The sequence below is a fragment of the Colletotrichum truncatum genome, assembly GCF_014235925.2.
Source record: "Colletotrichum truncatum strain CMES1059 chromosome Unknown Contig_0003, whole genome shotgun sequence".
NCBI classification, from domain to species: Eukaryota; Fungi; Ascomycota; class Sordariomycetes; order Glomerellales; family Glomerellaceae; genus Colletotrichum; species Colletotrichum truncatum.
The window spans coordinates 2021335-2048691 of record NW_027222400.1 but is presented as its reverse complement, the minus strand read 5'-3'; the positions used below and the strand labels follow the sequence as shown (position 1 = coordinate 2048691).

Genomic DNA, 27357 nt, shown 5'->3' with positions numbered 1-27357 from the left:
CTTTCTCGTGGCGCTCTACGATTACCCAACCCTTTCCCCCCTAACCAGTAAAACCGTTTGCGCCTTTCCTACCCTTCACTTCCGCTTCCGCTTCGGCTTTCATCTCGCGCGAATGAAAAAGAAAGTCGTCGGGGACTAAAAAATTAAGCTCCTTCAGTTCGCACCTAGCAGTAGGTTCGGCTTTCTACGTAGCCACCATAGCATCCCCCCAGCCCTGTCGGTCCCGGAACCCCCTCTCCTTTTCTCACGCTGTTAAATGGGAAAAGAGTAGACCCCTTCAACCACACACACGCACTCTCTCACGCGTCCACACAGACTCTTCATTTAAACTGCGGTACTGGGAACCGTCCCAAAGTCCGTCTGCTCCCGTCAAAGCTTCTTTTATGAGATGTGATTAGAATGCCGACCCACCCTAGCCCAGCCCGCCTGGCTGGGCATCTTGACCTGTGCCAAACCGGCCATCTCACTACTACTGGGTTGTTGGGCTGGCTGGCCTTTTTTTTTTTTTCCCAGCGAGATTTGGCAGCATCAACTGAGAGGGTAGGGAGTAGTGTCTCGTCAGGCGACTTGCGTGCTTCTCGCTTAGTTGCGATTGCAGACATCAAAATGAAAATAAAAAACAAAAATTAAGAAAGAAAGATGGGGCAGAGGAAGCCTGAGACACCTGTTTGCCGTGTTAAATATGCTGGATGCACGATCCCGAGCTCAAGACTCGTCGTACCCTTGGCTTACCAATAATTCATGTTTCCTCTTTCCATATTTATATGCTGCAAGCCGCCAGCCGTGGCATCAGGGGATACTCGGGAATTTTGCCGTCATTGGAAAGGAAACCTGCATCTGATAGATCATAGTCTTCTCTTTTTCGTTGCTCCTCATCCGTAACTAGCTAGCTGACCAGGCCTGCCTTTCTGATGTACATGATCCGTCTCAATCATCTACTCAATATTAAAGCCATTAAAAGACCTCGTCGCTTTTTCTGCCGCCCACGAAACTCTTCCGCCCAAATGTTAACCTGCCCCGATGCTCCAATGTCGCATGGTTTAATTGTGACAAGAAACGTGTACCAGTTCCTCCCTACTGCCCGTATCAACACGCTAATAAAACAGGCCGACAGGTGAGGCTGGTTTCGAATAGAACGAGGAATGTGATGACCTCTCGAAGAAAGTTGCCGGGTATAAGAACAAAACCAAAATACAGGGTCGACGGTGACCCTCCCTAAACGCCTTTCCTTGCCTACGGCGAGGCACCCTGCATTGCCCAAATTGCCCATCCTTTCACGACAAGAATCAAACGGTAAGAAAATAAAAAAAGAATCTTTGACGCCCGACACAAAATCCTCACGCCTCCACTGCCGACGTCCTGCTGGGTTCATCAAATGAAGCGGTCTTCCTGAGAGGCTCCATCTTCAGCGATTGCTCTGGATGAGGCTCGAGCTTGCGTTCACTGGCAACCCGAACACTTCCTCTAGTGCCTCTCACGATATGACCAGTTTCGACGCGGTCTTGAATCATCTCATCCAGCATCTTGTTCACCTCATCGACGCTCTTGGTGTGATTGCGAGGGCCTGTCAGCGGGTGGTTCGAAGGTGCCGGAGGCGGGTTCATTGATGGCGGTGGGCTGTGCTCGTATAACGCAGACGCCCGGCCGTCCGTGGGGCCTTCTGCCACTTCTCGAGAGCGGGCCGCAGACCGCAATGCTGCCAACATCCGATCTTTATCGTCCAATCGAGCTCTCAACTCTGCAATTTCAGAATCCTTCTCCCTCAGCAGAGTCGATACGCTATGATCCTCTCCCACCATGATGCCTTTGTTAGGGGCGGAGAAGCCAACAGATGTTCGCGAGGAACTGGCCCTTCGTGCCTGCATAAGTCGCTTCTCCAGTGTCTGGATATATCTGGTCTTGTCCGCAAGGTCGGCTTGCAACGCGCGGTTCTGTGCTGTCAACGATGCGCTGCCATCTCCGTATTCGCCGATGCTGTCGTCGTCTGTTATAACGCCTGCCTCGCCGCTAGAAACCCGCTTGCCGCCGCTTGATCGACCGCTGGATCTACGACCGATTGTCGATGTCGCCGATGTCATTGATGCTGTTCTTTCGAGGAATGGCCTGCCGCCGCTTGACGTAGCCAGCGACCTGACCGAGGCCATGGACGACCTTGTGTGGATGCCCAATGCACTGTATGAGCCGCTTGCGTTAACGCCGATTGATTTGGAACTCAATATCAGACGGTTAAGGTGATCAATCCGTTCCTTGAGCGCAGTACGGGCCAGCTGCATTTCGAGCATTTGCTCTTCATGCCGGTGCTCTGCCTCTAATTCTCGGGCCTTCTCCTCCTCGGCGTCTCGGGCCCTTTCTGCCTCGGCATGTTTCGCATTTTTGTCCTTGGCTTGTGTGTCCAATTGTTGCCTCAGCTCCAAGATCTCCATACGGTATCGCTCCAGGAGAACTCTCGCCCCGCCGTCGCCGCCTGCACCGAGAGCCTCTTCAGCTCTCTTGGCATGGCTGACAATGTTGTTCTTTGCTCTTGATGCGAATTTCAAGGTGTTGATGGTCTCAGAGGTATGGGAGTTCGAGGATGCTGCACTGCCAGCCGCGCCAATCTGAATGGTGCACAAAATACTCACAAGGGAGCCTCCTGAGAGTGCACCCTGGAGCAACCTTGTCAGTTTGCTGTCTCGGTATGGCAAATGTTTTCCATCCTTGTCGGCCGCTTTCCCGTCCTTGTCTTTGTGCTCGGAAAGCTTAGAGATAACGGTGCCAAGGGTCAACAAACTCTTGTTGATATGTGAGCCCTCCGTCCGCCGCTCCTTGGACTCGGCAGCCTTCTCGGATCCAGCCAGATCAATCAAGCTGAGGGTTGACACGCGCACGCCGCCAGGCAACATTGCGGACCTCTTGCTGTCGCCCCCTCCGGGGTTTCCTGGTATCCGCTCTCGACTCTCCACCACAATCTGAACTACCGCATGACTTCGAGAACTCCTTGCATTGAACTGGGTGCTTGCCGTCCTGCGCGCCTGGTCTCCACGAGCAATCACCCTCAGAAGTTGGGTCGGGCTCTGCACAATTTCTTCTTTCAAGGGGCTGGCATAGACCCCACGTTTGCTGTCTTCACGCAACTTGATTTCCTCTTGTCCGTTATTAGCCCCAGCACCAGGTCCGGTGGACATGCTGAGTAGATCGTGAATTTTTTCGTTGTAAATCTCCAAGTAGCTGACGCGGAGAAGAAACTCGCGGGATGGAGTTTCTCGGATGTAAGAAAATATGTCGGTAATAGCCAACGGGATAACACCCGGTGAAGAGGCGGTTCCTTGCATCGAAAAGGTTTTTCCGGTGCCAGTCATGCCGTATGCAAAGACCGTTCCGTGATAGCCTTCCATCACTCGACGTACCAAGCGTTTCGCTATGCAGTCATAGACTCTGCTGTTGTCGTCATGCGTCGTGAAAACATTGTCTGAAACGCCTTGTTAGATCCAATTCCGGGTGATAAAAGAGTGTCTCTTACCATAGAAATAGTCACCGCCCTCTTTTCCTCTGTAAGCAACAAGAGATTTGCGCCCATCGACCATCCATTCGCCTTCGGTCTTGTTGTTCTCGTTGCCGCCTGCGTCTGGTCGTACTCTTACACTCACCAATACATTACCCTTACCGTCCAGCTTGGAACCCCTCTTATCAATGGTGCCGTCAGATAAAGACTTTGCCGCTGATCCATCAAGAGGGTCGTCATACGTCGTCGCAGAAGTTGAATAAGAATCCTGTGCCGAGGAGCTCCTGCTTTGAGGTGGTGATGAAATACTTATTAGGCCATCAGACATTCGGACACTTGCACTTGATATCGACTTTCCCTCGGCATTGTTGTTCAACAGGCTCGGAGCACCGTTGCTCAGATGAGAGTAGCTCGGCGTCGTAGAGCCCTTTGATTTGCGTGTTGAATTCCGCGAAGAGTCAGTACCCAGTGGACTTGGTGGTAGGCTGTTGACGCGATTGTCGCCTCTAGGCGGCTGAGGGAATGAATTAATGCTCACTGTCTTGCGCAATGTCTTTATAGAGGAATTGCTCATGGCAGAGACCGCACGCGGTTGCGGGAGTGCTGATGAGGGAGCGGGGGTCGTGGGAGGGAGGAACGTTGTGGACGAGGAGGGTGCCCGAAGGCCACTCTTGGGGTTGGGCGTAGACGGGGTGGATTTGGAAGAAGGTATGCCTCCAGTGCTTTTCCTGGTCTTGGGGATAGGAAGAGCAGGCAGAGCCATAGATGGTGGGCCATTTGATGGCCGTGACGGCCGTGGAAGCGTTGTCGCCATTCCGTCCGGAAAACTAGAAGCGGAGCCTGAACCGAGTGTTCTGCGAAGCGATAAAAGAGTCCCAAACTTGGGCAGAACGCCTTCTATATTGTCGGGAGCAGACAAAAAGTCGGTCGGTCCATGAACTCGAAGTGTGGAAAGGGGGTGATCGCCGAAAGACTGATTACGTCGATAACGAGGAATCTCCTTCGCGTGGTTGGGATTCGTCCCAAGGCCGCAATCGACGGGGAGCTGGACTGCGAAAGGCTTGTATCCCAGCAAGTTGGATACTTCTAAAAGCCAGGGACGTGTGAAACGTTATTATGCGTTGAGGGTGTGCAGGATGGCGTGGGAATTTTTCATCGGATTTCGAGGGTGTTGCTGGCAGGAGGCTTGTCAGTGCACCAGGATCATGGGAATCATAGCGGCGAGCACAGAAGTCAAGTATGACATGCAGGTGAACCAGCGATGAGGGTAACCCCCATGCGGCGGAACGGGTGGTGGCAGGGAGGGAAGCGACAAGTTACTTACGCGATCGTAGTGGGTGTGGTTGAGCGATATCCCGTGGTAGTTTGGTGGTGGACCAAGAATGGGAGGAGGAATGCCCAACGTCGAGACTTTTTTGGGGGGGGAAGATTCCTGTAAAGGAGTAGACTCGTATGTCTCGCGGAGTGCCTCCTTGCTGTCCTAAACGAGCCTGTCGCCTCTAACTGGGCCAAGTGTGGAGGGAAAACAAAGGTCTGACTGTAGTGGGTTCTTCGTCGAGCTGTATTCCTTGCGCTAGCGGGCGGCGTGCGGCGTGGGTTTTCTTTTTCGTCTGACTGGAGAGCACGGTGCCTCTGGTGCCTCGCGCAGCTAAAGTCGCAGGACTAGGATGGCGACGGGAACTCAGATTGGGCGGCAGGTCGGGGAAACTCAAAAACGGGATGCGGGAGGTAGGCAGGGTGGAGTTTCGTCCAGTGGAAATGTTTCGACGAAAGCGCTGGGCGTGGGATATGCGAGCGCGGATTCGCTGTAGCCGTGGTGTCTGAGCTCCGAGAAGCTGGAAACAAGTTTGCGTAGATGGGGATCGGTAAGAAATTCGGCCGGAGGGCGGTAATTGAATTGCGGCAGGTCTGATGCCTTTGAAAGCGAAATGTTCGGTCCGATACGATGCGATCCGATGCTTCGTGGAAAGAGAAGATGCAGGTCTCAATCAAGCGACTGAGCTGTTGGTGCTTGGCACAGTAGGAAAGAAAAGGTTACTAGTGAAGCGAGAGAGATTGGGTTAAGTTCTAATTGCTGTCAAGTGGGATCCGAAAAGGCTTGTATGTGTGTGCGTTTGCGTTTTGACAAGTGAGATGAAAAGGAGTGGTCTGGTCGAGAAAATGGAGAGGCTGAAAGAGAATGTGGTGATAAAAAGTGTGTTTCGGTGCGATTAGTGTCGTCTATGGTAAGGTGGTGGGAAATGGGAATTGGTGTCCGAGAAGGCAAGAAGAGTAGTGGCTGATTATTAGGTCCGTCAGGTAAAGTTGGGAGCGATATGGTATGTTTGAGTCTGGCCTGCCCGCCCAGTGAGTAAGTAGTAGGTCTTTTCCGTGTTAGGCGCGTTGCCGCGTTGTTGGTTCTTGAAAGGGGAGGGAATGACAAGCAACCAGGGCGCATGCCTCTCTTGCTCCTCCTCCTCCTCCTCCTTCTTCTCTCCGCCGCTGCTCCCTCCCTCCTTTCGTTGGATAGTGCCAATCTGGAAGGGCAGGTAACAGTAACGGGATGCGTTGAGTGTGGGTACGTACCGTTTTTTTTTCTTTCCCTTTTTTACCCTTCCTCTTGCTTTTTCTGGACGGGAGCTTGTGAGACCCCCACAAAAAGTTATGCGTGGATATGCCGGCAACGGGTACGGATAAAGTACTGAATTGCGCAATGTATATCAAACCAATGGATAGATAATCTGACGATCTCTTGGTATCCGCGTCAACGATAACGACAGGTATCAACAAACGAGTGGCAGGGTGAAAGTGATCGAGAAAAAGAAGAAGAAAGCTACTGGAAAACAAGTCGCTTCTGGATCACCAACCAGCAAACGTTCCGAAGGATGGAAGGGAGAACGGGTGGTAATGTTTGGGTCAAAAGGGGACGAGGGATAGAGATTTTTACTCCGCGTCTACGTTCCCTTGTCGTGGGCTCCTCATCTCCCTGCCCGTGTCGTTACCTCCTCTTCTGGTCCCCCGATTCCTGCTGCCAGGGCTGGCCTCACTGGGCCAACTATCGATGGTCGGTTTGCTCCCATTGCTCCTCCACCTCCTCCTCCTTGTCCTCCACTTGCACCCATCCATCCATTACTACGCCAAAATTGACCAAAAAATTCAGTTTACCTGACCAGCTTGGTTGGTGTCCCCTTCTGAGGCTATGGAGGGGGAGAACCTGAAATCAAACCGGCACATGGGGGACAAAATAAAATAAAAATAACAAAAAGCCGCGAAATCTCTTTTCTCTCTCCATCCATCCCTCGCCTTCCTCTAATAATTTACTACTAACCAAATGCTACATAGCAAAGGACCTGTCCAAAGCACAGCACCACTCATCGTCAGTACCACCCCGGAAAGTTTCCCTTACTAGCCCGGCCATCTTCAAATTGGTACCCAGACTTTGGAGAAATTGTGCCCCTGTCACATTCTCTGCCAGGACTAGCTCCTAGGCGCGACAGGGGTTTTGTCCCTATCCAGCTTAGTGCAAAGATGTACGCGCTGCAGCTGGGAGATACAGGCATCTCAAGTAGTCGGCATTGTTGCGGCACCCCTTAATCGTGAGGATCGCACAGACACTTGGATCATATTCGACACCTCCCACCACAGCTCTACACGCTAATGGCCTCCCTTTCCTTACCGGAAGACAATCCGCGTCGTTCTGTGGCCCGACTCCTTGCCGCTACTTCTTCTTCAGGTACCTAGATACTTGCATTCTCCTGGACCCCTGCTGTCAAATCCAAATTGGCTCGCTCCCGGTCCAACGCTTGTGAGCATGTCGCTCACTGGGCCAGACGGCACTTTATCGATGACAAGAAAGCAGTATGCACATGTGCCTACCTCGTACCCTACCACTGTTGCACGCATATCCAGTTCCTGGGCAGGAAAGCTGCTGTCGGCGTGCTTGCGATTGTGGCTCGACATTGCTCATCAGGTTGCTCGTCCCACGCCGAGAGACAATGTTTGCCACATGTCTTTCATCCATCTCGTCGGATCTCGACACCTCGGATACCGGCCTACCTCCATCGCCAGCAAGTGTGCAGCTGGGGCCTGCCTCCTGCCTCGTGCCTCGTGCCTCGAATGCTTGGCTCCGACAATCATCTTTAGACCCGCTCATCGCCCTCGTTGGTTTCCCGACATGTCCCACACAGAAAGAAAAGAAAAAGACCCTCGATTCGATTGGGGAAAAGCCAGTTGCCCGGTTCCGCGAGAGATGACTTGATCAGCAATTGGACAGAGTGCGGCAAATAGGAAAGGTCGGCCGAGCACTTAGAATGCCAACCGTGGTCGCAATCAAACATGGCCTGCGAATTGGCAGAAACCCTCCACAAATGAACGGACCACGCTGTAATTTCCGGACGCCATCACATCACTACCTCTTCCAGCCAACGGGCTCCCATGTGTGGCGTGCCCATGCGCACATCGGCCAGGCACGCCGCATGCGCACCTCGATAACGCCCATCATCTGCTGCACCCGCAGCAGGAGCCGTCCTCGGCAAGCCTAGCATGACCCAGAGATGGAGAAGACGCACGATGGCGTCCGAGTCTGTGTGACGGCGAGCACGCTAGCTGCAGCCTCGCCCACTCCCCGCTGGTCCTCATTCGCCCAATGCATGACGACTCAACGTGACCCGGTTCCAACAGTCTCTAGGGTCTAGGCCGTCACACCAATCCTGGGAGGTCCCTCATTCGAATTGATCAATCGCTTTTTTGGAGACTGAAGATCTCTTCTCTAATAGTAGCCTACCTAGGTAATCGTAACATTAGAAGAACACGGTGACAAAATCGGAGGTGTGGTACAGATACTACGGACAGCGGCCCCGACATCGAGATAACCTCAGTGAGTCGTCCCGGCGTCTCGACCTCCACTACGACAAATCTCATCTGCACCTCATTCCAAACCGCACGTCCGTAATTGACGGGTCTGGCACTTGGATCTACTGCACCTCATCCAATCCTTCGCCACAGCACGGAAGCGCAAGTGCCTCACCATGGTTCATTACACCCAAGTCACCTGCTCATCCAATGTCGTCTGGATGCTTGCTCTCCACTAAGCCGTATTTCGAAGAACATGCCGTGGCCCTGGCTCATTAATCTCAGTTGCTCGAGGCTGCTTTTGACGGGCGCCATACGTATTCGCACTCCACATTGCAGCTCAAATAGTCTTTTTATTTTATTTTTAATTCTTTCTTCTTTCAGGTTTTCAGCAGCAGAAACTGGGTTGCACGTCGTCGTACCTCAGCACAACGCTGCATGCCGTGCTACAAATTCGCCATTGGGATTTGGCACCTAACATCTTCCGTTTGGCCCCTGAGCTAGAGACCCAGTATACAGGCGTTTTATGTGACATGCAACATCAGCCTCCGTATCAATCAGGCACATTGAACCCCGGCACCAAGGTGCTGCGCCTCTGTCCTTCACTTTTGTTCGAGAAGTGTCTGACTTCTGAATGTCAAAGCTGTCATGACAATTCAGAACTAGATCATTCAGCAAGCACTAGGATCTGCGGCACTAGGCTTATGTCCCAGTTTGTGTGCGGTCGTGGCCACCTTCATGAGGTCTCAACGTCGCAATACAGCACATGCCCATGTCATATGGGATCTAGCTCGAGCTGCACGGTAGGATTTTTTTTTTTTTTCATTACAGAGAGTGACGAAGCATCATGCGAGGCAAAACAATAGTGTGTGTTGCCTTCAGCACAGCAAACGCATAGCTCACAGAATATAGTCTGAGGCCTGCGGTATTAACATGGCTACATGAAGCAGTGGGGGGAATTGTCAAGAGTAGCAGACTTCATGCTGCCCCGGGTTGCGCGTTACCTTCCATGACTCGAAGCCCGAGGTCACATCAAAACCCACCCGTTTTCACCTCAAAAATCGTATCCTCATGAACGGCTATGCGACTGGGCGAAGCATGGAGGATCAAACAATAGACACCTGGGATTGACCTAGATTGTAATGGAGCCGCATCGTCACTAACTTCATGTGTTACCCCTCACAACAATTCCGCCCTTGGCAAAAATTGAAGGACAGGGAGCCGGGGCTTTGACAAAAACCTCACTGGCAGCAGGCTTGATCCCTTAATCCAGCTCCCACATAATCAACATGACTATGTCGTTGCTCGGGCATAGACGCCACGACAGGGAACACTAGTGACCTGAATCAGGAAACACATACAAACAGAAAGTGGTTCGGTCTCCCACATGGCTTTATCATAATATTTGTTCGTGGTTGTAGACACCCATGCGCGGATAAACATGCTGCAAGGCGGCTACTTCATCCTCAACTGGCCTTATATTGCGCTAGCGGCATCAAATGCCCCCGTCAGTCCAAATCTCATAATGGCATCTCTTGATTACTGGCGCCTGGTGGCTGTTCAAGATTCGGGGCCTTTCCAAACGATTCGTGGTATCATGAAGCTTAAACTTTCTCGCTTATCGAAGATTCTAGGCTTACAGCAAGCGCACTCCTCTACCTACACTCCGCGTCTCAAAGACTTCAACAAGGCCTGCACCCATTGCTTCCTCCAATACCCAGTTGAACTCCAACCCATAAAATTCCTTCCATCTCTTGGTCCGTCCCGGCAGCACCCCAGAGAACTCTCCTCTAGCCCTCTTTGCCAGACGTGCCTCGTCATGGGCCACGCCGCCCTCCCATCGTTCCTTCAGCATAGAGACGGGTATCTCCCTAAATTGCGATTTAGATAGCAGCTTGGTGAGGTGCTCCACAGCACCGGCAGTTAGCTTGAGAAAGGACCCGTTCCCAGGGACCGCGATGGTGAAGTCGGCCCCGGAAGATGACGTGTCGGCGCGGGATAAGCGTGACGCTCCTCCCCCACCGCCAGCGGCATGTATCGCTCCTTGCCCGCCGACGGCGTCGAAAGTACCAGACGCAGCGCGTGACACTGCCTCGATGCTCGTCAAGCTGGCGCGCTCTTCGGGGCGCAGGTACAGCTTTGTCAGCGGGTTCCCTACGTCTTGTGGATGCATTTTTGCCGTAAGAAATCCTGCCCGGACAAGGGCATCAGCCTGTTTGTGATTGCAAGCAACCCGTGGCATCGTTTGCGTTAAGGGGTTGTCCCTCAGGAACTTCAAGAATGCTGTTTTTGTCTCCTCGTCAAGCGCCGTAGACGTCGTGATCAGCTCCTCTAACTCGGAGCTTTGGATAAGGGCTTCGCCTAGCCCACCACGGCGTTGTACGTAAATCTTGCGAACGACTCCGCCGCGCTGCAATTCCGCTACCTCCCGCTCGACGGCGGTCGGAGAGATGAGGAACGCATGAAGATGAGATATTGTCACCAAACCCGGCATCGCTTTACGGTAATTAAGCACCTCAGCAATGCGCGTGGAGTTCATGCCCGCCGCTTCTGTGGGGACCGGGCCGAACATGTGACTGCGCGTGTACTTGATAGCTTGTACAACGTCACGTAGCGACATGTCCGTGGCTAGCGCCGTGACAAGGCCGACATCGTCCAGCCTGTCGTGGAAGTAGTCATCTTCGGCGTCGTCAGCACCCACGTCGGCCGGTTCGGTCTTCTTCTTCTTGGTGCTGGTGCCGGCCCGCGGACTGCTGGTCCCGCCGGTTTTGCGGGGCGACGACGCTGATGACTTCGGCTTCGGCTTCTTGACCCTACCGCCGCCTAATATAGAACGTAGGCTCATATCTCGGCTACACGCCGCCTTCCTGACCGATGCAGGCGTTTAATAAGGACGATGGGGATGTTAAGGTTAGTAGGCAGGGTAAGGTAGGATGATGCGAGGATACTCGTGAAGTAAGCCGGGGTGCCCACCTCCGTTTTAAAGGGCGGGTTGCATCTGACACCGCACGCACACAGCGCCTTTCCGGATGTCAATCCGGGTGGACCTTGGGGATGGTGAGTGGCAAATCCGACGGCAAGCCGTCTTTGGTTCAGGCGTGAGATACTACTGGACGGCCGCTATAATTAATCAGCAGGATGAACCAATGGGCAGGTATCCTTTGAGCCCCAAAGGGGGGAAAGAGGCAACAACGTCCTTTGGGTACGCAGACTGCTGCTGTCTCTCGGATTATGAGGTTTGTGAAGGAAAGGTAAAGATGGCGTTTTTGGTTTATCCTGTGATTGGATCAAACTTTTTTATGACTGAGGTTGGAAACCAACGACCCTCGGAAAAGAGTTGGGACGAACATCAAACCAGACCTTAGCACAATCCCTTCCAGTGGCTGTCTACAGGATGAGCACGTGGACGGGTGAGGGGTGAAGGTGATTAACTTTTCTTGCACATTCTCTTGGAAATTATGCAGTGGCGAATGCTATAATGTCGTTGTCGATGCAATCCAGCTGGTCTGGATTCAGGCCTGCAAGTGCCACCAAACAGGCTTTGATTGCCATGTGGAATCTCTCAATCTCGGAGCAAAATCACTCACTTTCATCTCGGAGTTATTTTTTAAAACAAAAACAAAAAAAAAAGAAGAAGAAAAACCTATAGACGAACGGGAAATTTTTAAAATGATCCGCGATATGGAGTTGGCAAGCATGGCAAGTCCCCCGGCCGATTCCAAGTTTGCGGCGCAGGCGTGCCCAGCAATTAATATCGCGTGTCGGTAAGAGGGTCCCTTAATGTAGAGGATAATTTACGGATGCTAGTCGATTAATTGAGGGGAATACTGTATTTTTTTTATTTATTTTTTTTTTGCAAGGGTGAGCGGCGACTTGACGGGGTCTGGCATCGTCGTTTGCATTGGACGTTTACTTTGCACATGGACTTTTACACAGATCATGTCGTGCAGCACCGAGCAGGTACAATAGCACTTGATCTTACATGTAGACGACCGCCACTGAGTTACACTTCAACACGTCTTCTGAGGGTATTCCTTCGGTCTAATGTACGTTAACCCCTGCGCTTCGCTTGTATTATGCACCCGGATCACTCGGCGACAACCCTGGCGAGCTGACCCTCGCCCTCCAGATCTTATTACGTAGATGAAGGTCTCTCAGGATCTAGGATAAGGATGTTTATTAGTTTTGCCGTAATGATTCTGTGTAAGTGATACTACTCCTTGCCCAAGGGACGTCAAGAGTCTCGGGTTTGATGGGGAACAGCAACTTTGCCACCGCAACGTTCAGCTGCCAAGTCATCCGGCATATCAATTCACATTTGTGTACGACGTTTGGTTGTTGTGTAACTCAGAGGTTCACATCGTACAAGGTCAGAGGGATCAGGTCGTTTTATATATAGCATGAGGTTCTTGGTGTTCAAATGACCGGATCTCGCTATAGATGAAGTCGCTGTGTCTGTCATTATAGTGTTAATCTATCCGATGGTGATATGACTTTGATCTTGTGACCAGGGGAACTGCTAATGTGTGCAAAAAACCAAGCTGGAAGACCTTGGTAATTTATGAAGTTCTGATAGCCTGGGGACGCTTCTAGGAAATCAACGCTTACCAAAGGAAGGTAATTTCGGTAGACGTAGCCACAGCGAAGTCGTCCAAGACCTTCAGATAGGCAGAAATATGTACAGCCAGTATAACAGCTATATTAAAGGAATATAGGTCGAACAGTCACCTACTGGAGACCACTAAAGCTCCTCCACAGGTCTAAAGTCAACATCTAAATCAGTAGACGACATTCCCTGGTTGCTCTTCATACTAGATAATATTATATCTGATTCCCCACGAGGCTTCACAAAAGTTTGCAACAACTACGATGGATAATACACGAGAGAAGGGAGAGTAAGCTGGTAAGGTGTTGTCGCTAGTTCACCTTCGCATACACAATCGCTAGCCTTCCTTCAGATATTTAAGAATTTGTCATTGAAATACTCAAAGATGTTAAAAGTGGACAGCGTTGATGAACCAATTTACACCCCATCGCTTCATCCACCACGATATCGATTACTTTAACAGATACTAGGCTCTCTTCGTAATCTTCGACAACAGACAGCCTCAATCGTTCCCTGTGCTTCAAGCCCACATCTCCAAAACGACCAAACCTATCAGGCGTCATTGGGACATCTGAGTACGTTTGCGGGTGGGGATACCGAGGTCGGCGGATGGACTGGAATCCCCAGTACGACAGTATATCACTCAAAAAGGCATCCACTAGACTGTAATCTAATCCCTCAAGAAAAACGAGCAGGATTTCTTTCTCATTGTGGATCGCAATCATAGTGTAGCGGCGTGGTTGCCATATCTACGCCGTCGAGTAACCGAACCGGTGATGCTTACACCCCCTTGTCGCAACCAACCAACAAACTTCATCTGTTGGAGTCAACGAGACAAACTTCCAACATGGCTTGGCTTCAAGAGCGGAGCCAGCCCTTGCATTCTCAAATTGTTTTCCAACCAAGTTTCGAACCCATCGGTCCCAACAACTGATCAGCAGCTGATGAGTGGATATGTTCGCCGCATAATCTTTGCTGTTACGGAATCGCTTTACACTCACGTTGGAATCCTGCAGGTGTTGGAGCAAACAGCACAAATATGACTACAGAGAATACCACTTACCCTCTCTCTATTTGGTTTCATAATACAATGTATCTCATACAAAAAAAAAAAAAAAACAGCTGAGATTCAAGCGACGGCCAGCTGAACAGGATAATTCTAGAAACGACGACAAAGTACATCAGAGTTATTCATGCACTGTCACGAAGAGCTCGCAGGTCTCATTTACTGCAAGTGCTCACTAATAGTCGTGAATTACATCCGTTAATGAATCCTTTTACTTTTAAAAAAAAATACTCACGTCGGCCTTGGTAATTCGTAGAACCCTATCTCATGATAGTAACTGCGCAACTCGTGATACTACTTGCGCTTGCTCAGACGACTGAAAGACCTACCTGCTGGTGGTGGCGGAACCGAGCCAGACGACTAGAAAGAACGTCACTTCCGTTGCATACGGTCACTATCAGCTTCGAAATATCTGCTCATGGCCAGGGAAAGAGATATCGTGACCGTGGCTACTGTCATCGTCATTACATTTCAACTCACGCTAGCAGAGAGCAGGGCAAAATCGGCCTCCACGAAGGCTACTGTAGAAGGGTCACCGCCTGTGTCTGTGGTAACGGTGACAATGTCTTTGTGATACAGCTTACTCGTGATATATAAGCCAAGATAGCCTGTTAGTACAGTGGACATTTGTGCTGACTTATATGTGACACAATCTCACACGTTTGTATTTGGGGTATATCTGGTCGCACCATTGTCGTCAGGACTGCTTCACAGTTCAAACATATGACCAAATATATACCTATTCTTGCTTACTTCGGGAATCTGAGAGCTTCTGAAAATATTTAAGGTTGTAGCCTCGTTAAAGATACGACTTCATATGAACTGATGAATCCGTAATGGCATACAATGCCCGGTCCCTTGTGCCAGTCTCCAAGGCTAATTCTACGGTGCCGGACAGTATCAGTGTCTTGTTACTTATTACACCTATGCAGAGTACGATATGAGTTGCTTGATTTAAAAAAAATTCATCACATAGTATTTTTACACATAGAAGAAGGTCATGGGTTGTTGGCCGTCCAGGCTGCAAGCACCAAAGTTGCCAACACGACAAAGACTTAGTTGCATCTCACCCGAGTATTTTCAAAAATATCAGAGCGCGTAATATTTTCTCATATTTGCGACGTATTTGCTCGCCTAGGGAGGACCTGGCTTTCTCGTCTATGTCTTATGCAAGTTACTAGTAAATAAGAGTACCCCGCTTGCGATAGCTGTTCAATATACAAAAACATTTTGGTGTCCCTTTTTGGTATCCGTATGAACTCCGGCTTTTTTCCCCTACCCCGCCATGGTCAGAATGTACGATGTGATGGAAGTCATACGCTCGCTCGTCAGCTTCAGCGACATTCTCAGCAATTCCTGGGCAACGTCTGGCTGGTCCTTTTGCAGGCGTTCCCATCCTTCCTTATCCATTCTCCACACCACGCAGTCTCTATCCACAGTCACCGTGGCCGTCCGGTCCGTCTCCGAGAAGAAGGGCAGTTCACCGCACGTTGTGCCCGCCACGATGCTTTCCGTCAGTGACCCCTGAGGCAGATCGTAATCGGCGCGAAGGATGCCCTGTTCAATTAGATAGAAGCCCTTAGCGGGTTCGCCTCTTGTAAAGAGGACGGTTCCGGCTCGGTATTCTTTCTTCGTGAAGTAGCCGACCGCTCGGAACCAGAAGTCTTCGTTCTTCTCGCTTAGTCCTTGGAAAATTTGCAGCATCAACCGCAAAGGTTCCTTGAAACCCTGCCATTTCGTCGTTCCTAAGGGTTCTGTGTTCGCCAGCGTATTTCTAGCAGCCTCATGGAGATGATTGCGCCGTGGCGAATTGATAACAATGTCAAAAGATCCTCCATCCGACTTCGCCGGCACATCGAGGTTCGCAGATGGTGCGTGACGGTTGCCCCTCCGAAGTTCCTCCTGGCTTGCATATAACGTCTTCAGTAGCTCATTTTCACAACTCTCCAAAGCTGAGTTGAGGTCAGGGAGCAGTGTGACCTCGATGCTATTGTTGCCGAGTCCCATCTGTCTCAGGGTCCGGCCAACTTCGCTCTCCGCATCCTTTCCGCTAATCACAAGGATAATGCCCTTGTTATCCAGAATTCTGCTGATGGTATTGAAAGCTTCACCAGCGGAATAGTCGAGCCCAGTAACGTGATATAAGTCAAGTATGAGGTATTTGATGGGCCTCTGAACAAATGCACTGTCGTCAATCAGAGCTCGGATCTTTTCTTCGACACTGACAACGGTGCCGAAGAAGAGAAATCCCGTAAGCTTAACAATATAGATCTGGCGACGGACTTCCTGGAGGTAGTGATGTTGGGACGGGTTTCTGCGCACGGTTGAGCCAACAATCTCGCCCGTGTAACTGGCTCGGACAGCTGGGACCCTCGACGTCTGAATAATTAGTGACACGAAGGCGAGCAGAATGCCCACACCAATGCCGATAACGAAATCATAAATGCCCATGACGAGAACGATGACAATGACCTAGGAAGAATTAGTTTGATCGTTAACTCTGACTAGCAAGGTGTTATCGTACCGTCAGATATTCCGCCAGCTTCAGCTTTTTCCTTGGAAGCCAAACAGCCTCAAGCAGAAGCTCAAACCCTAGGTCGAAAATGAGAGTTCCAACCATCATAATAGGGATGAAGCCAATAATCTTGGGCCCGATCACCATTACACCGAACGTTAAGGCTGCCAGCATGACACCAGCAAGTCTGCTGTCGCCTCCAGACCTCATGAAGAAAACGGTGTTGGCGTAAACAAGGTAGTTCTGGATACTGCCAACGAGCCCGGAGATGAAGTTGGAACAGCCATGGAGCTTCAATTCACGATCAAGATCGGCGTTGTCTTCTCCAGTTTGCAAAGCTAGTACCGGAACATTGATAGGAACATGGAGGATACCGAAGAAGGTCAGAGCGAACATGGCAGGAACGGTCTGAAGCACGGCGTCCCACTCGACGAGATTGAACTCTAAAGCCAAATATTAGCAAGAATCTACATCGTGGGCAGCAATTAACTTACTGTACAGCGTATAGAAGTACCACCAAGGCTCATCCGCTGGTGGCCCTTCGAAGATCCAGCCATGATCGCGCAAATAATCAGGCTCAAGCGCATCCAATGAAAATACAAAGAAGTAGAAGACAATCGGAATGGAAATGATGTACAGCGGCAAGAAGTACTTCGATGCTCCTCTCGCTTGGCTGTAAAATAGGATGATGGCGAGTAGGAGAGGAGTGATCCAGAGAGGTATCGTGTCGGTCTGAAAAAGCTTTTGGAGCGTGTCCAGGTCGTACTCCAGACTGCCATCCATGCGGGCCGAGACCTCGAAGCCCGTGGCGACAAGAAACCAGCCAACACCTCCAATGCAGCCAATCAAAATGTGCCTTGGAATAAAGCCAACCATGTAGCCAAAGTTGAACTTGCCCATAAGGTAGAAAACAGTTCCCGTCATCATTGAGCTAAGTGCATAGGAGACTATGGTGGTAGCAATCACAGCATCGGGCTTGTCTTGTCCGATGTGGTCAGTGATCGTCTGGGCCATATTATGGAAGAAGGGGACGACTTCGATCTAGGGCTTTGTTTAGTAAAGGCTTGGAGAAGGAGTTATTTCCGATGGGCTTACAAGCTCAGAGCCGACACCGCCCCTGAAGATACTGCCGCATGAGAACGTCAATTGCGCAACGATGGTGCTAACGTAGAAGATGGAGATGCCAGCCGAGCCAAGACCAGCAAAGATGGGCTTGCCTAGAGGAAATAGAATCATGCCTAGAAAGGTCAGCCAAGGCAAGCCACTGCCGCTCACTTTCATGGGCCTTACCGTAAGACAAAGCATCAAGGACGTTGAGCAACAATCCAACAATTACAGCAGGCAAGCATGACACCGGAGCCACGACAGCATTCTGCCATAGAACTTGACGGTCCCAGACTTTGGGGCTTGTCGCAATTTGGACTCCATTGACGATGTGATTCTCGACATTGACAGTCAGATTTTTCAAACCACGAAACCATTGCTTTTTAGGAACCTGCTTCTGTCCTTCCACATCAACCCTGTTGGTGCTTCCGTTGGTCTCATAACCATTGGATGATAGTCTGGTTATCAAGGGAGTCTGTTCGGTAGGCTCATCTACTTCAACATCGCTCGACAGCAGCGGTTCATTTCCCAACCTGCCCGCGGACAATGTACGTTTCGGTTCGAGGGTTTCAGATTCTGAAGGCTGGGTGTGAGGCTGAGGGTCAGGCGAGGGGTCTCGGTGCGATTGAGGTGGTGATCTCTTCAGCAAGCTTGTCAAAATGGAGGGGCCATCCTCAGGGATTCCTTCCACTTCTTCCTCCGGCGATGCGGGTTCGGGAAGCTCTTGAATGGTCTCAGAGCTAGTGGGATGCAAGCTTGCTGTCTCGTCTTCCTCGTTATCCGAAATTGCGGTTTCTCGAGCGAGTTGTGACGCCTGTGAGCGTTGGCGCGAGAGGAAAGAAGGACTCTGGCCATTTTTCTTGTCTGATAAAAGGTACGATGCGAGTTCAGCTGTGTCTTCGCGAACACTGCGAGCATATTGGGCGCTGTCGACAGGAGCTAGCAGCTAACAGTTAGTGGTGGTGTATGTAACATGGCGTTTGCGCCGAGCATGGAATGCTTGCCTAGGTGGTCCCTCACGGTGCCGTGGATGAAGGAGCGGATAGGCTCGCGGTGACCGGAACTCACTGAGGACGACAGAACTCTCGTGTCTGCGCCACCAGAATGTGAGGCTCGGCCGGGACTAAGAAGCGGGTTCTCTGGGTTGTTCTCGCCAACTCTCTGGGAACTTAATGACGAGGCCCTCCTCCGCCACGGAGAGAAGCCAAGATTCGGGGAAGACATGGCTGGCTAGCTGAATTGGCTGTTGGCGGCGACAGGTGGGAGCGGAAACGGGAGGCACCGAGAGTTCGCCGGGCGCACCTCACTAGGGGTGCCAGATGTCGGAGGACCAGGCCAATGATTGCGGCGGTGACAGTTGCAGATTTTACCTGGAAATCATGGGAAATTGAGAAGCTCGAGCTGGTTGGGCTAGGCTTCACGCGGAAGTGAAAGTGTGTAGAAAGGTGGGCGGCCGCGGCGCTGATAAGAGATGGGAAAGTGTATTACACGATGGCCTGTGAGTGGGACAAGATCTACAATCAAAGCAAGGATGTGCCGTCTAGTTTTCTGTTGCTGGCATGCTGCGGTGCTGTACTAAGCCCAAAGGTCAGAAACTGACGCAAAACCTTTGATAAAGGTGTAATTCGAACGGCCGGACGTGTGGGGATTGACCCAAGGGGAAACAGTAAAGAGAAGAATGGACGGACGGAGGAGCGAGCTGCAAGAACGACAATGTTCAGTTGGTGGTCGAGGTTGTCGTCAACATGGCGCGCAGTAGCAGCAACAGCAGCAAAACACTGCAGAAAATTAGATGAACCTTGAACCAAGTCAAATTTGCTTTTACATGTGGCTCTTCGCCCCTCACTAGCCAACCTGGTACGGCATAGCACCGGTGTACCTGGCCATACAAAGGAAAGCTAGCGCACACCCTCGATGTTTCTAGCGGATATTCCGCAGTCCAGAAGCCCAGTTTGGTGCTGTTGACCATTACTGCTTGAGTCGCACTACGTAACAGCACCAGAAAAACATGCATTCAATCCTTGTCGGGGTACGTATCCATAGCGCCACCAAGACCACTTACAGCCGCTGCAGGCAACCTGGCACTTCCAGTGGACAAGCCATTGACGGAAGCACGGCAGTCCATCGGAAGCCCAGCCCAACCAGCCTTACCTCTCAGTCCGCCAGGATTTGTCTTTGACTCTTCAGGAGCCAAGGCCACACACTGCACCGCATCTAAGCTGCAGCTTTGCCCGAATTTTTAAGAGATGGGCGACAGCCTGTGGGCTCTTATGCCTTCCTTACTTGCCTTGTCCTGGTCCAAGCCCGCATCTGAAGGAGCCATTGCAATGCCCACAGTTTCATCTCCTCATCTTTCCCGTGGGGTAACGGTTTGCCAATTGCAACTACTATTTCTTTCAATAGGCCGGGTATCTACGAGAAGAAAAGAGCTAACCCTGCCCACAATCACCAGGCATACTGTTATGCGAGCCTGTTTCCTGCTTCGGCCCTCTTCTGAACTGACATTCAGGAGGGCGGGCCAAGTCAGCCACGGCGCCATGCAACGCATGATGCAATGCAGTGCAACAGACAAGCCCATGCCCTGCCTTGCCTGTGCTATTCTCTATTCCGCGACCAACATCTGCCCGGGGTGAATGACCAACTGACGAGGGCCGCCTGGCGGATGGTGGCGCCGCTAAGGTTCCGCTGAAGAGGCATGCAAGCCTATGAACGTGCCCAAAATTCAGTTCAGGCCCGTCATCAAATGTCACTGTCGCTTTGGGTCTACCTCATCTGTCGCCGATATCGCGACATCTGATGTGCATTCCCCGTACAACCTTCCTAGTCCGAGCTATGCGAGCCAATGTGTCTAACAGTGTGGCGTCGAGCGAGTAGAAAAAAGAAACAAAAAGCAATGACCCGTGGAGATGTCTCATAACTCAGAGAGGATTTTTTTTTTGCATGCCATGTGCGGGGCTTGACTCCTGCTCGTCGCGTCTGCTGGCAGAGCTTCCCATGCGTGTCGTTGAAACGTTGCCATGGCCACTATTCCCTAGGGCGGCCGCTCCGGAACTTATCCGCGCTCAAATACTGAACCCGCCCTTATGCTGCGGTTCATATTCTATTGTTGGCAGTGCCCGTCATCTGGATCCGAAGCAGGAGCGAATGCTGGGTCCAATTTGGTCCCCGCTGTGTATTCCGTTCCCCAAGCTCCTTGAATCTGTATACGTCTATCCCGTGCGTTCCACGAGACGTCAGCTGGGCATGCGTAGTTGTCGAATATTGACACTATCTTGACGCAACGCATTATGATATCTCGCCATGAATGGCGTATCGCATGACGCACCGTGAGGCGTACAGATTGTTGTACGTCTCTTTTGGTGATGCCTTTACAAGGGTCTAGCCATGATGGCCTTGCATACGTACCCCTCACGCTCCGCTGATCTCCAGTAGAAGGAGATATGAAGACACATTTCTTTTAGTGCTGCATTCTCCAGGGCTTGATAGTGCGATCGAAGCTCCGTCATCAACTAAGTTTTTGGAGATAACCCTGTGCGATGAGCCGCTCGACGTCTCCTTGCCTTACATAGAACTGACTGTTCTTTGTAAGGTTGATAGCGCTATATTCCCGGAGTCAGATGCAGAACTTCTGTGGAACTCAAGTAAACCAAACTTACCCGTACTCAGTTTGTATTTCTCCTGCATCTTTCAAGACTCTCACGTCGATGAACAAGTCTCGAGGCGGTTCCAGACTTCCCGTCAAGTCGATATCAGTCCACTGCCCCTTATAGGCAGCCAATAGGTCGCCATACTGCCTCGCATATTCCTCCTCTTGTGGACTGAGGCTGCTTGTTGGTCCGTCGGCACTGCCATTGATCCCACCGCCCAATGGACCTGGATTGCTGCGGACTTGTTGCCCTGACAGATCGAGCACATCTATACCCTTCCAAGCCAACTCTTCAAGTTTATCTGTTCGAGTTCGATGGTATGCAAGTAGGCACCGCTTGTTTCTACGCATCGAGAGATGGTTGACTAGCAGCGTGCATGCCGTTGCCTGGTCTGCAGATGGGTCGAACGAGCCCTGAAATGGCTCCAGTAGTTCCGCCACGTCTTTATCGAGATCTCTGACTTCTCGCGTCACGGCTCGTACTATTTCGGCTTGATATGGAGGCAGATGTGCAAGGTTTTGCGTTCGTTTAGCATGTTGCACCTAGACAACGCGTCAGTTTCTGTCGTAAGTCGCGTTCATAACGTGCTTGCTTCTTACCAGCTTGTTACCCAAATCTCCATACATTTTGTAGTTGAAAGATCAGTCTTACTGAGTCAATTAGAAAAAAGAACGGAGACGGAAGTCATGCGTGTGTGATAGCGATTGTTCAATGCCGCGTCACAAGTTCGTGCTCAAGTCCGCGAGTTGTAGGTAAGAGTGGAATACAGCCTTAGCTAGTTGATCAGTCGCGTTACATTGGTCTGACCGCTTTGGGAAAGCAAAAAAGTTGCCCCTCACTTAGCGCTGCCCCACCAGCGCCCACCATCAAATTCTCGTTCGAGCTTTTTGAGTCACATTTTGCTGTATGACCAAAATGCCATCAAGGTCTTGGTGCGGGGTTTTCTCATCGGCTTAAACAGCAAGCTGGGATGTAGGTCACAAGAGGCGAAAGCTATTGGTTTTACTTCTTCAAAAGGTCTTCATAACCTCGTTTGTATTCATGAAAGTCTTGGACTCGCACTCTTTCTTGAGCAGCAGGTCATTGCCTGTGCTGGTGCTGAGTAACCTCGGGTTGACCTTTTTTTGTGAGGATTCTATGGATTATCATTTCTCCACCATCATGCCTCGTGAATTCATCTCTCCCATCCCATCATAAAGCTCTTTACAGCTTCTGCATGGCAACAACGTCAGAGGACTGAACGTAGTCCTCGAACTCCTGGATCTCCTCCTGGAGCTCGTCCAGAGAGACCTTCTCGTCCTCAACGACAAGGTTGATCTGGAGCTTCTTGACACCGAAACCGACAGGGACAAGCTTGGAGGCACCCCAAACGAGACCGTCCTTCTCAATGCCACGGACAGAGGACTCAAGAGCAGCCATGTCAGTCTCGTCATCTGCTCAATCGTTAGCATCACTTCGCACAACTAGGAATCATTTGTAACATACCCCAGGGCTTGACGTCCAGGGTGACAACGGACTTGGCAATGGTCTTAGGCTTGGCCTCCTTCTTCTTCTTGTACTCAGCAAGACGCTCCTCACGGACACGGGCAGCCTCAGCGTCCTCCTCCTCGTCAGAACCGAACAGGTCGACATCGTCGTCCTCCTCCTCGGCAGCAGGGGCCTTGGCGGGGTTCACGGGGAGCTCGCTGGCCTCAGGGCCGTACACGGAGTAGGCCTTGGAGGCATCACCAGGGAGAGTGGCGAACTCGCTCTCGTAGGTGGAGATGTGCTTGTACCATCTGGCGGCGTGGGGGTACTTCTCAGCGTTGGGAGAAGACTGAAGAGCCTTGTAGACGGCAACATCGGCCTGGGAAGGAGAGTGGCTGTGCCAACCAAGTTAGCAACCATATCTTTGCCCGAACAATATGGTGAAATTTTCAAATGTTATTGGGCAAGGCGGGGTCAGAGTTGCACGAAGTGCTTGTTCGGTCGTCATATAGCAGGGTCTTAAGCTGCCTCTGAAACACGGACCAATGTTTCTCATCATGTTGATGCCGAGGGGATTGGAGGAAAGGAGACTTGAAGAGTGCGAGGCGATTCAAGCAGAGGAATGAGCTTACCCAACGATGTAGGAGCGGGTGGTGAGCCAGCTGTTCAGCACTGACTCACTGTCAGTCGATGAAAGAAAGAAAGAATTCAACGCTGCAACAACTTACTGGCAGCACCAGCATCAGTGAGAAGGTCAGCGAAGCCCATTTTTGCGGTTTTGAAGAGTTTGTAGAGAGAAGAAAGGGGGTATCAGGAAAGAAGGCAGAAGAAAGAGGGATGTGTTGAGGTTCAGGTTGAAATAGGTCGAGGTGGGGTTTGGGAAATTTTTGACTGTTCCCTTTGATTGCGGTGCGGTGCTCTCTGCTTCTGGGCTTCTGGGTTTGCACGGACCCCACTTTCTGGTTGCCCAGCGCCGCAAATAATTCCCCTCTTCGGAGTAAATATGATCCGAAGTAGCCCCTGCAAACAGTCCTAGGTGGAGACAACCTGCGTCCAGCCCACCTCAGGCAAGCAGGCAGGGAGCTCCTACGCAATTGCAGTCGAGAGCTCCGATCCAAACGAGCTCAACCTGACGCCAACCACACATCAACCCCAAACTACATCGCAAACGGTTGCAAATAACGAATCTTTCCTCTGCTGCCAGCATAACTCACAATACCTGAACTTTAAGGGCACAATATGTCGATTGTACCTATAATAACTTTCAAGGCCGGTATCTGTGAGGCCGACGTCAGTGACCTACCTGGCTTTCCTGCTCAAACCCCGGCTCGCTGACTTGATAACAGACCTCCAGTAAACCTTATAAGGTCAAGCCCCAGGCGATACCTGGCTACATTTATCTCTATTCCGAAGATGGTATGTACAGTGTTGCCCGCACTTATGAATAGCATCTAACCAACACCAGACTTGATCCACTTCTGCTGGCGTGAGCGCAGTGCCGCCATGGACGCCCCCGACCTCGACCTTGTCATGGTACCTATGGACGGCGAATTCGTTCCCCATACACCTGCCGACCAACCCACAGCGAAGACCAACGGTCGTGTCTTCGTTCTCAAGTTCGGTTCCTCATCCCAGAGACACTTCTTCTGGTTGCAGTCAAAGCCCCAATCCCGCAACGGCGACCCCAGCTGGTTCAGCCCACGCGACAAGAAGATCGGCGAAATTGTCAATGCACTCCTTCAGGGTGAGGACGTTGACGTTGGTAGAGAGCTGGCGCAAGTCCACAACACCGAAGACAGGCGGGACGATGATGATGACGAGACAATGGAAGATGCAGAGGGCCAGGGAGACCGGAACGATCAATCCCGTGGAGCTAGCGGCGGTGCTGGGCCCGGTGCTACTGGCGGCGACGTTCGTGAAGAGGGCGAAAATGCTAGAGAGGGAGGAAGCGACGGTGCTCGAGCGTAGGTTCTCTCCTATTGCATGTCTATTGTGGTTGGAGTCCAGGGTTATGAGAATCATACGGACTGCATTGGCACGGACAGGAAAAGACGTGAGGCCCGCGATATGGCGCCACCTGTACTTTTAGAGCCTTTCAAAAGACACGAGGGTTCGGAGTTTGCCATTATTCGTGGTGCCTGCGGCTTGATTTTGCCTGGTTATCGTTCATGTGCTAATCGATTCATAGCGCTGCTGGAGGCGGTAACACCGATGCGGATGCTGCTGTTCGAAACTTCTTAGCCTCATTACAAGGTAACTCTGCCTTGAGCCAATCTCAACAGGGCGGGCAGCAACACGCGGACAAGCCCTTCCCATACCTGAATCACTTGCTTCCGAACGAGATCACCATTCCGATGCTTCGGTCAGCTTCTGAGGAGTATATCGATAGTCTACTTAGCTTCCTGCCACCAGCAATACTCGTTCTGGCCACCGATTCTGACGACTTGGGTGACTCGGAGCCCACCGCCGAGGCAGCTGCAGCTGCGAAGGCCACTCTGAGTCTGGCAGAGAAGAAAACCTTGCTTGAGAGGGTTCTCAGGAGTCCCCAGTTTCATCAGGCTTTGGGCAGCCTGACTATGGCCCTTCGGGATGGCGGTCTTCCCACTGTTGCAGAGGCACTCAAGGTCAAGGTACCCAACGGTGGTTACATGAGGGGCGGTGCCATGCCCCTTGGGGGCGGTGAAGCTGTGGAGGCGTTCGTTGAAGGCGTCAAATCAACGGTCAAGGAGAATAAGCAAGCTTAGGCGGGGTCAATAAATGATAGAAGTGAATATATAGAGTCTGGGGGCTTGTCTCCGACACCAGGCAGCAATAACGATTATACGCCCTTTCAATCATTCTCCAGACAACACGCCTTGCAGTTCTTCTCGGAAATGTGACTAATGCGTGGATTCGTTCGTGACCATCCTATATGAACTGAAAGATAATATTGGTCAGATAAGTAAACAAGGGCAAAGTCACTAAGTCAGGTAGCTATCACGTCTAACACTTGCTAGCTGACTAGCTCAAGACCTTAGGTAAACGTATTTACTTGCAGCTTGCCTTAGATCCTGTGACCCCACACGACCCCAAATCCTATTCTAACATTCCGCAGTAGGTTCCCTGCACCTCACTGCCGTTGCTCCACTAACGACCCCAAGAATGTGCTTTGGATTTCGCCCTGGAGCTTAAGGGCAACAACTGTCACCTGCGACAAAAAAAAAAAAACTGAGGCCAATGTATTAGCGTTCTCTGTCTACTGTAACCACGCACACGCTCGATCAGGTCACGACCTTATCCCCTTCATCTCATCGACATGGCAGATCAATTGAAGGATCCGTTGCCGACATCCGTTGATGAATTCGGCGGGGACGAACGGATATCCTTCTCCAAGCTCGACAACAAGTACCTAGCCGTTCTTGACGACGGTACTGAGCTCGAATTTGACCCGGCGACAGCGACATGGGCGGAGGCCGCTGACGCACCTCTCGAGCCTCTTGATGATGACGAAACTGCGGCCCAGCTCGTAGACCTTACCAGAAGTGCTAGCACCGGCGCAACACCAAATGCCGCCAACTCCAGGAAACGCAAAGATTCTCCTGGCGGTATGGACGAGCACGGCAATAGCAACAACAATACCAGAAGCGGCTATGCGGGTGGCGGTGACGGTAATGGCAGCGGACGGCCCGCAAAGAAGGCAAAGCCCCCGCGCCCGCCGCCGCAGCCGCGCCAGAACACAGCTGTGTATGTGACGGGTTTGCCCGCCGATGCGACAGCTGATGAGGTGCATGACCTCTTCTCGCGCAAAGCAGGTGTCATCGCCGAGGAGATTGACAGCGGCCGCCCTCGAATTAAGATGTACACGGACGAGAGCGGTAACTTCAAGGGCGACGCACTCATCGTCTTCTTCAAACCTCAAAGCGTGGAAATGGCCATCATGCTGCTTGACGACACAGATTTTCGATTTGATGGCCCGGCGGGACAGCCAAAGATGCGCGTACAGGCGGCAGACTCGAGCTATAAGAAAACGCAGTACGAGAACAACGGTGCGGCGGCGGAAGGAAACGGGGGAAATGGCGGTGCGTCGAATGGGCAACAACAAAAAAGGGAACGCAACGACAAGGATAGGCAAAAGATCATCCGCAAGACACAAAAGATGGCAGCCAAGCTGGCGGACTGGAGTGACGACGAGCCGTCAACAGTGCCTACCGAGACCAACTCCAAATGGGACAAGACGGTGATACTGCGGCATATGTTCACGCTCGAGGAGCTGGAAGAGGACCCGGCGGCACTACTGGAGATCAAGGAGGACATTCGTGAGGAATGCGCCAAGCTGGGCAACGTGACGAACGTGGTGCTTTACGATGAGGAACGAGATGGTATTGTGTCCGTCAAATTCTCCAAGCCCGAGGCGGCACAGGCGTGTATACAGCTCATGAACGGACGGAGCTTCGACGGTCGCGTAGTCGAAGCGGCCGTGTCAACGGGCAGAGAAAGGTTCAAGAAGTCGAAGCAGGATCAGCCGAGCGACAGCGACTAATTCTGGTACGTAATGGATCGGGGGAGGAGGCATTTCTTTATTCCAGCATTGGCATGGACGGCGTGAACCGATACAGGTAGATGTTTATGATAGTGTGTGATCACCAGAGCTCAGGACCTCTA

General features: G+C 51.5%; 7 protein-coding genes across 7 annotated transcripts; 2 read left to right on the top strand and 5 right to left on the bottom strand.

The window, feature by feature from the left end:
• Positions 1 to 1337: 1337 nt before the first annotated feature.
• Positions 1338 to 4295, bottom strand: CTRU02_205443 (kinesin family protein; the record flags this gene model as incomplete). The annotated part of the gene is made up of 2 exons (XM_036722741.1): positions 1338 to 3448; positions 3500 to 4295. The coding sequence occupies 2 exons, from the start codon at positions 4293 to 4295 to the stop codon at positions 1338 to 1340; spliced, it is 2907 nt and encodes a 968-aa protein (XP_036585638.1).
• A 5652-nt stretch (positions 4296 to 9947) lies between these two features.
• CTRU02_205442 (uncharacterized protein) lies at positions 9948 to 11156 on the bottom strand (the record flags this gene model as incomplete). The annotated part of the gene is made up of 1 exon (XM_036722740.1): positions 9948 to 11156. One exon carries the CDS (start codon positions 11154 to 11156, stop codon positions 9948 to 9950), a length of 1209 nt encoding a protein of 402 aa, XP_036585637.1.
• Positions 11157 to 15258: 4102 nt separating this feature from the next.
• On the bottom strand, positions 15259 to 18826 carry CTRU02_205441 (uncharacterized protein; the record flags this gene model as incomplete). Its single annotated transcript, XM_036722739.1, has 6 exons — positions 15259 to 16455; positions 16508 to 16941; positions 16993 to 17539; positions 17594 to 17736; positions 17789 to 18541; positions 18607 to 18826. The coding sequence occupies 6 exons, from the start codon at positions 18824 to 18826 to the stop codon at positions 15259 to 15261; spliced, it is 3294 nt and encodes a 1097-aa protein (XP_036585636.1).
• Positions 18827 to 21107: 2281 nt separating this feature from the next.
• CTRU02_205440 (DNA replication complex gins protein psf1) lies at positions 21108 to 21875 on the bottom strand (the record flags this gene model as incomplete). The annotated part of the gene is made up of 3 exons (XM_036722738.1): positions 21108 to 21201; positions 21259 to 21791; positions 21849 to 21875. The coding sequence occupies 3 exons, from the start codon at positions 21873 to 21875 to the stop codon at positions 21108 to 21110; spliced, it is 654 nt and encodes a 217-aa protein (XP_036585635.1).
• A 577-nt stretch (positions 21876 to 22452) lies between these two features.
• Positions 22453 to 23484, bottom strand: CTRU02_205439 (elongation factor 1-beta; the record flags this gene model as incomplete). Its single annotated transcript, XM_070204556.1, has 4 exons — positions 22453 to 22682; positions 22735 to 23111; positions 23349 to 23403; positions 23445 to 23484. 4 exons carry the CDS (start codon positions 23482 to 23484, stop codon positions 22453 to 22455), a joined length of 702 nt encoding a protein of 233 aa, XP_070061660.1.
• A 471-nt stretch (positions 23485 to 23955) lies between these two features.
• On the top strand, positions 23956 to 25460 carry CTRU02_205438 (uncharacterized protein; the record flags this gene model as incomplete). Its single annotated transcript, XM_036722736.1, has 4 exons — positions 23956 to 24006; positions 24063 to 24132; positions 24182 to 24680; positions 24905 to 25460. The coding sequence occupies 4 exons, from the start codon at positions 23956 to 23958 to the stop codon at positions 25458 to 25460; spliced, it is 1176 nt and encodes a 391-aa protein (XP_036585633.1).
• Positions 25461 to 26011: 551 nt separating this feature from the next.
• Positions 26012 to 27235, top strand: CTRU02_205437 (nuclear mrna splicing factor-associated; the record flags this gene model as incomplete). Its single annotated transcript, XM_036722735.1, has 1 exon — positions 26012 to 27235. The coding sequence occupies one exon, from the start codon at positions 26012 to 26014 to the stop codon at positions 27233 to 27235; it is 1224 nt and encodes a 407-aa protein (XP_036585632.1).
• Positions 27236 to 27357: the final 122 nt, after the last annotated feature.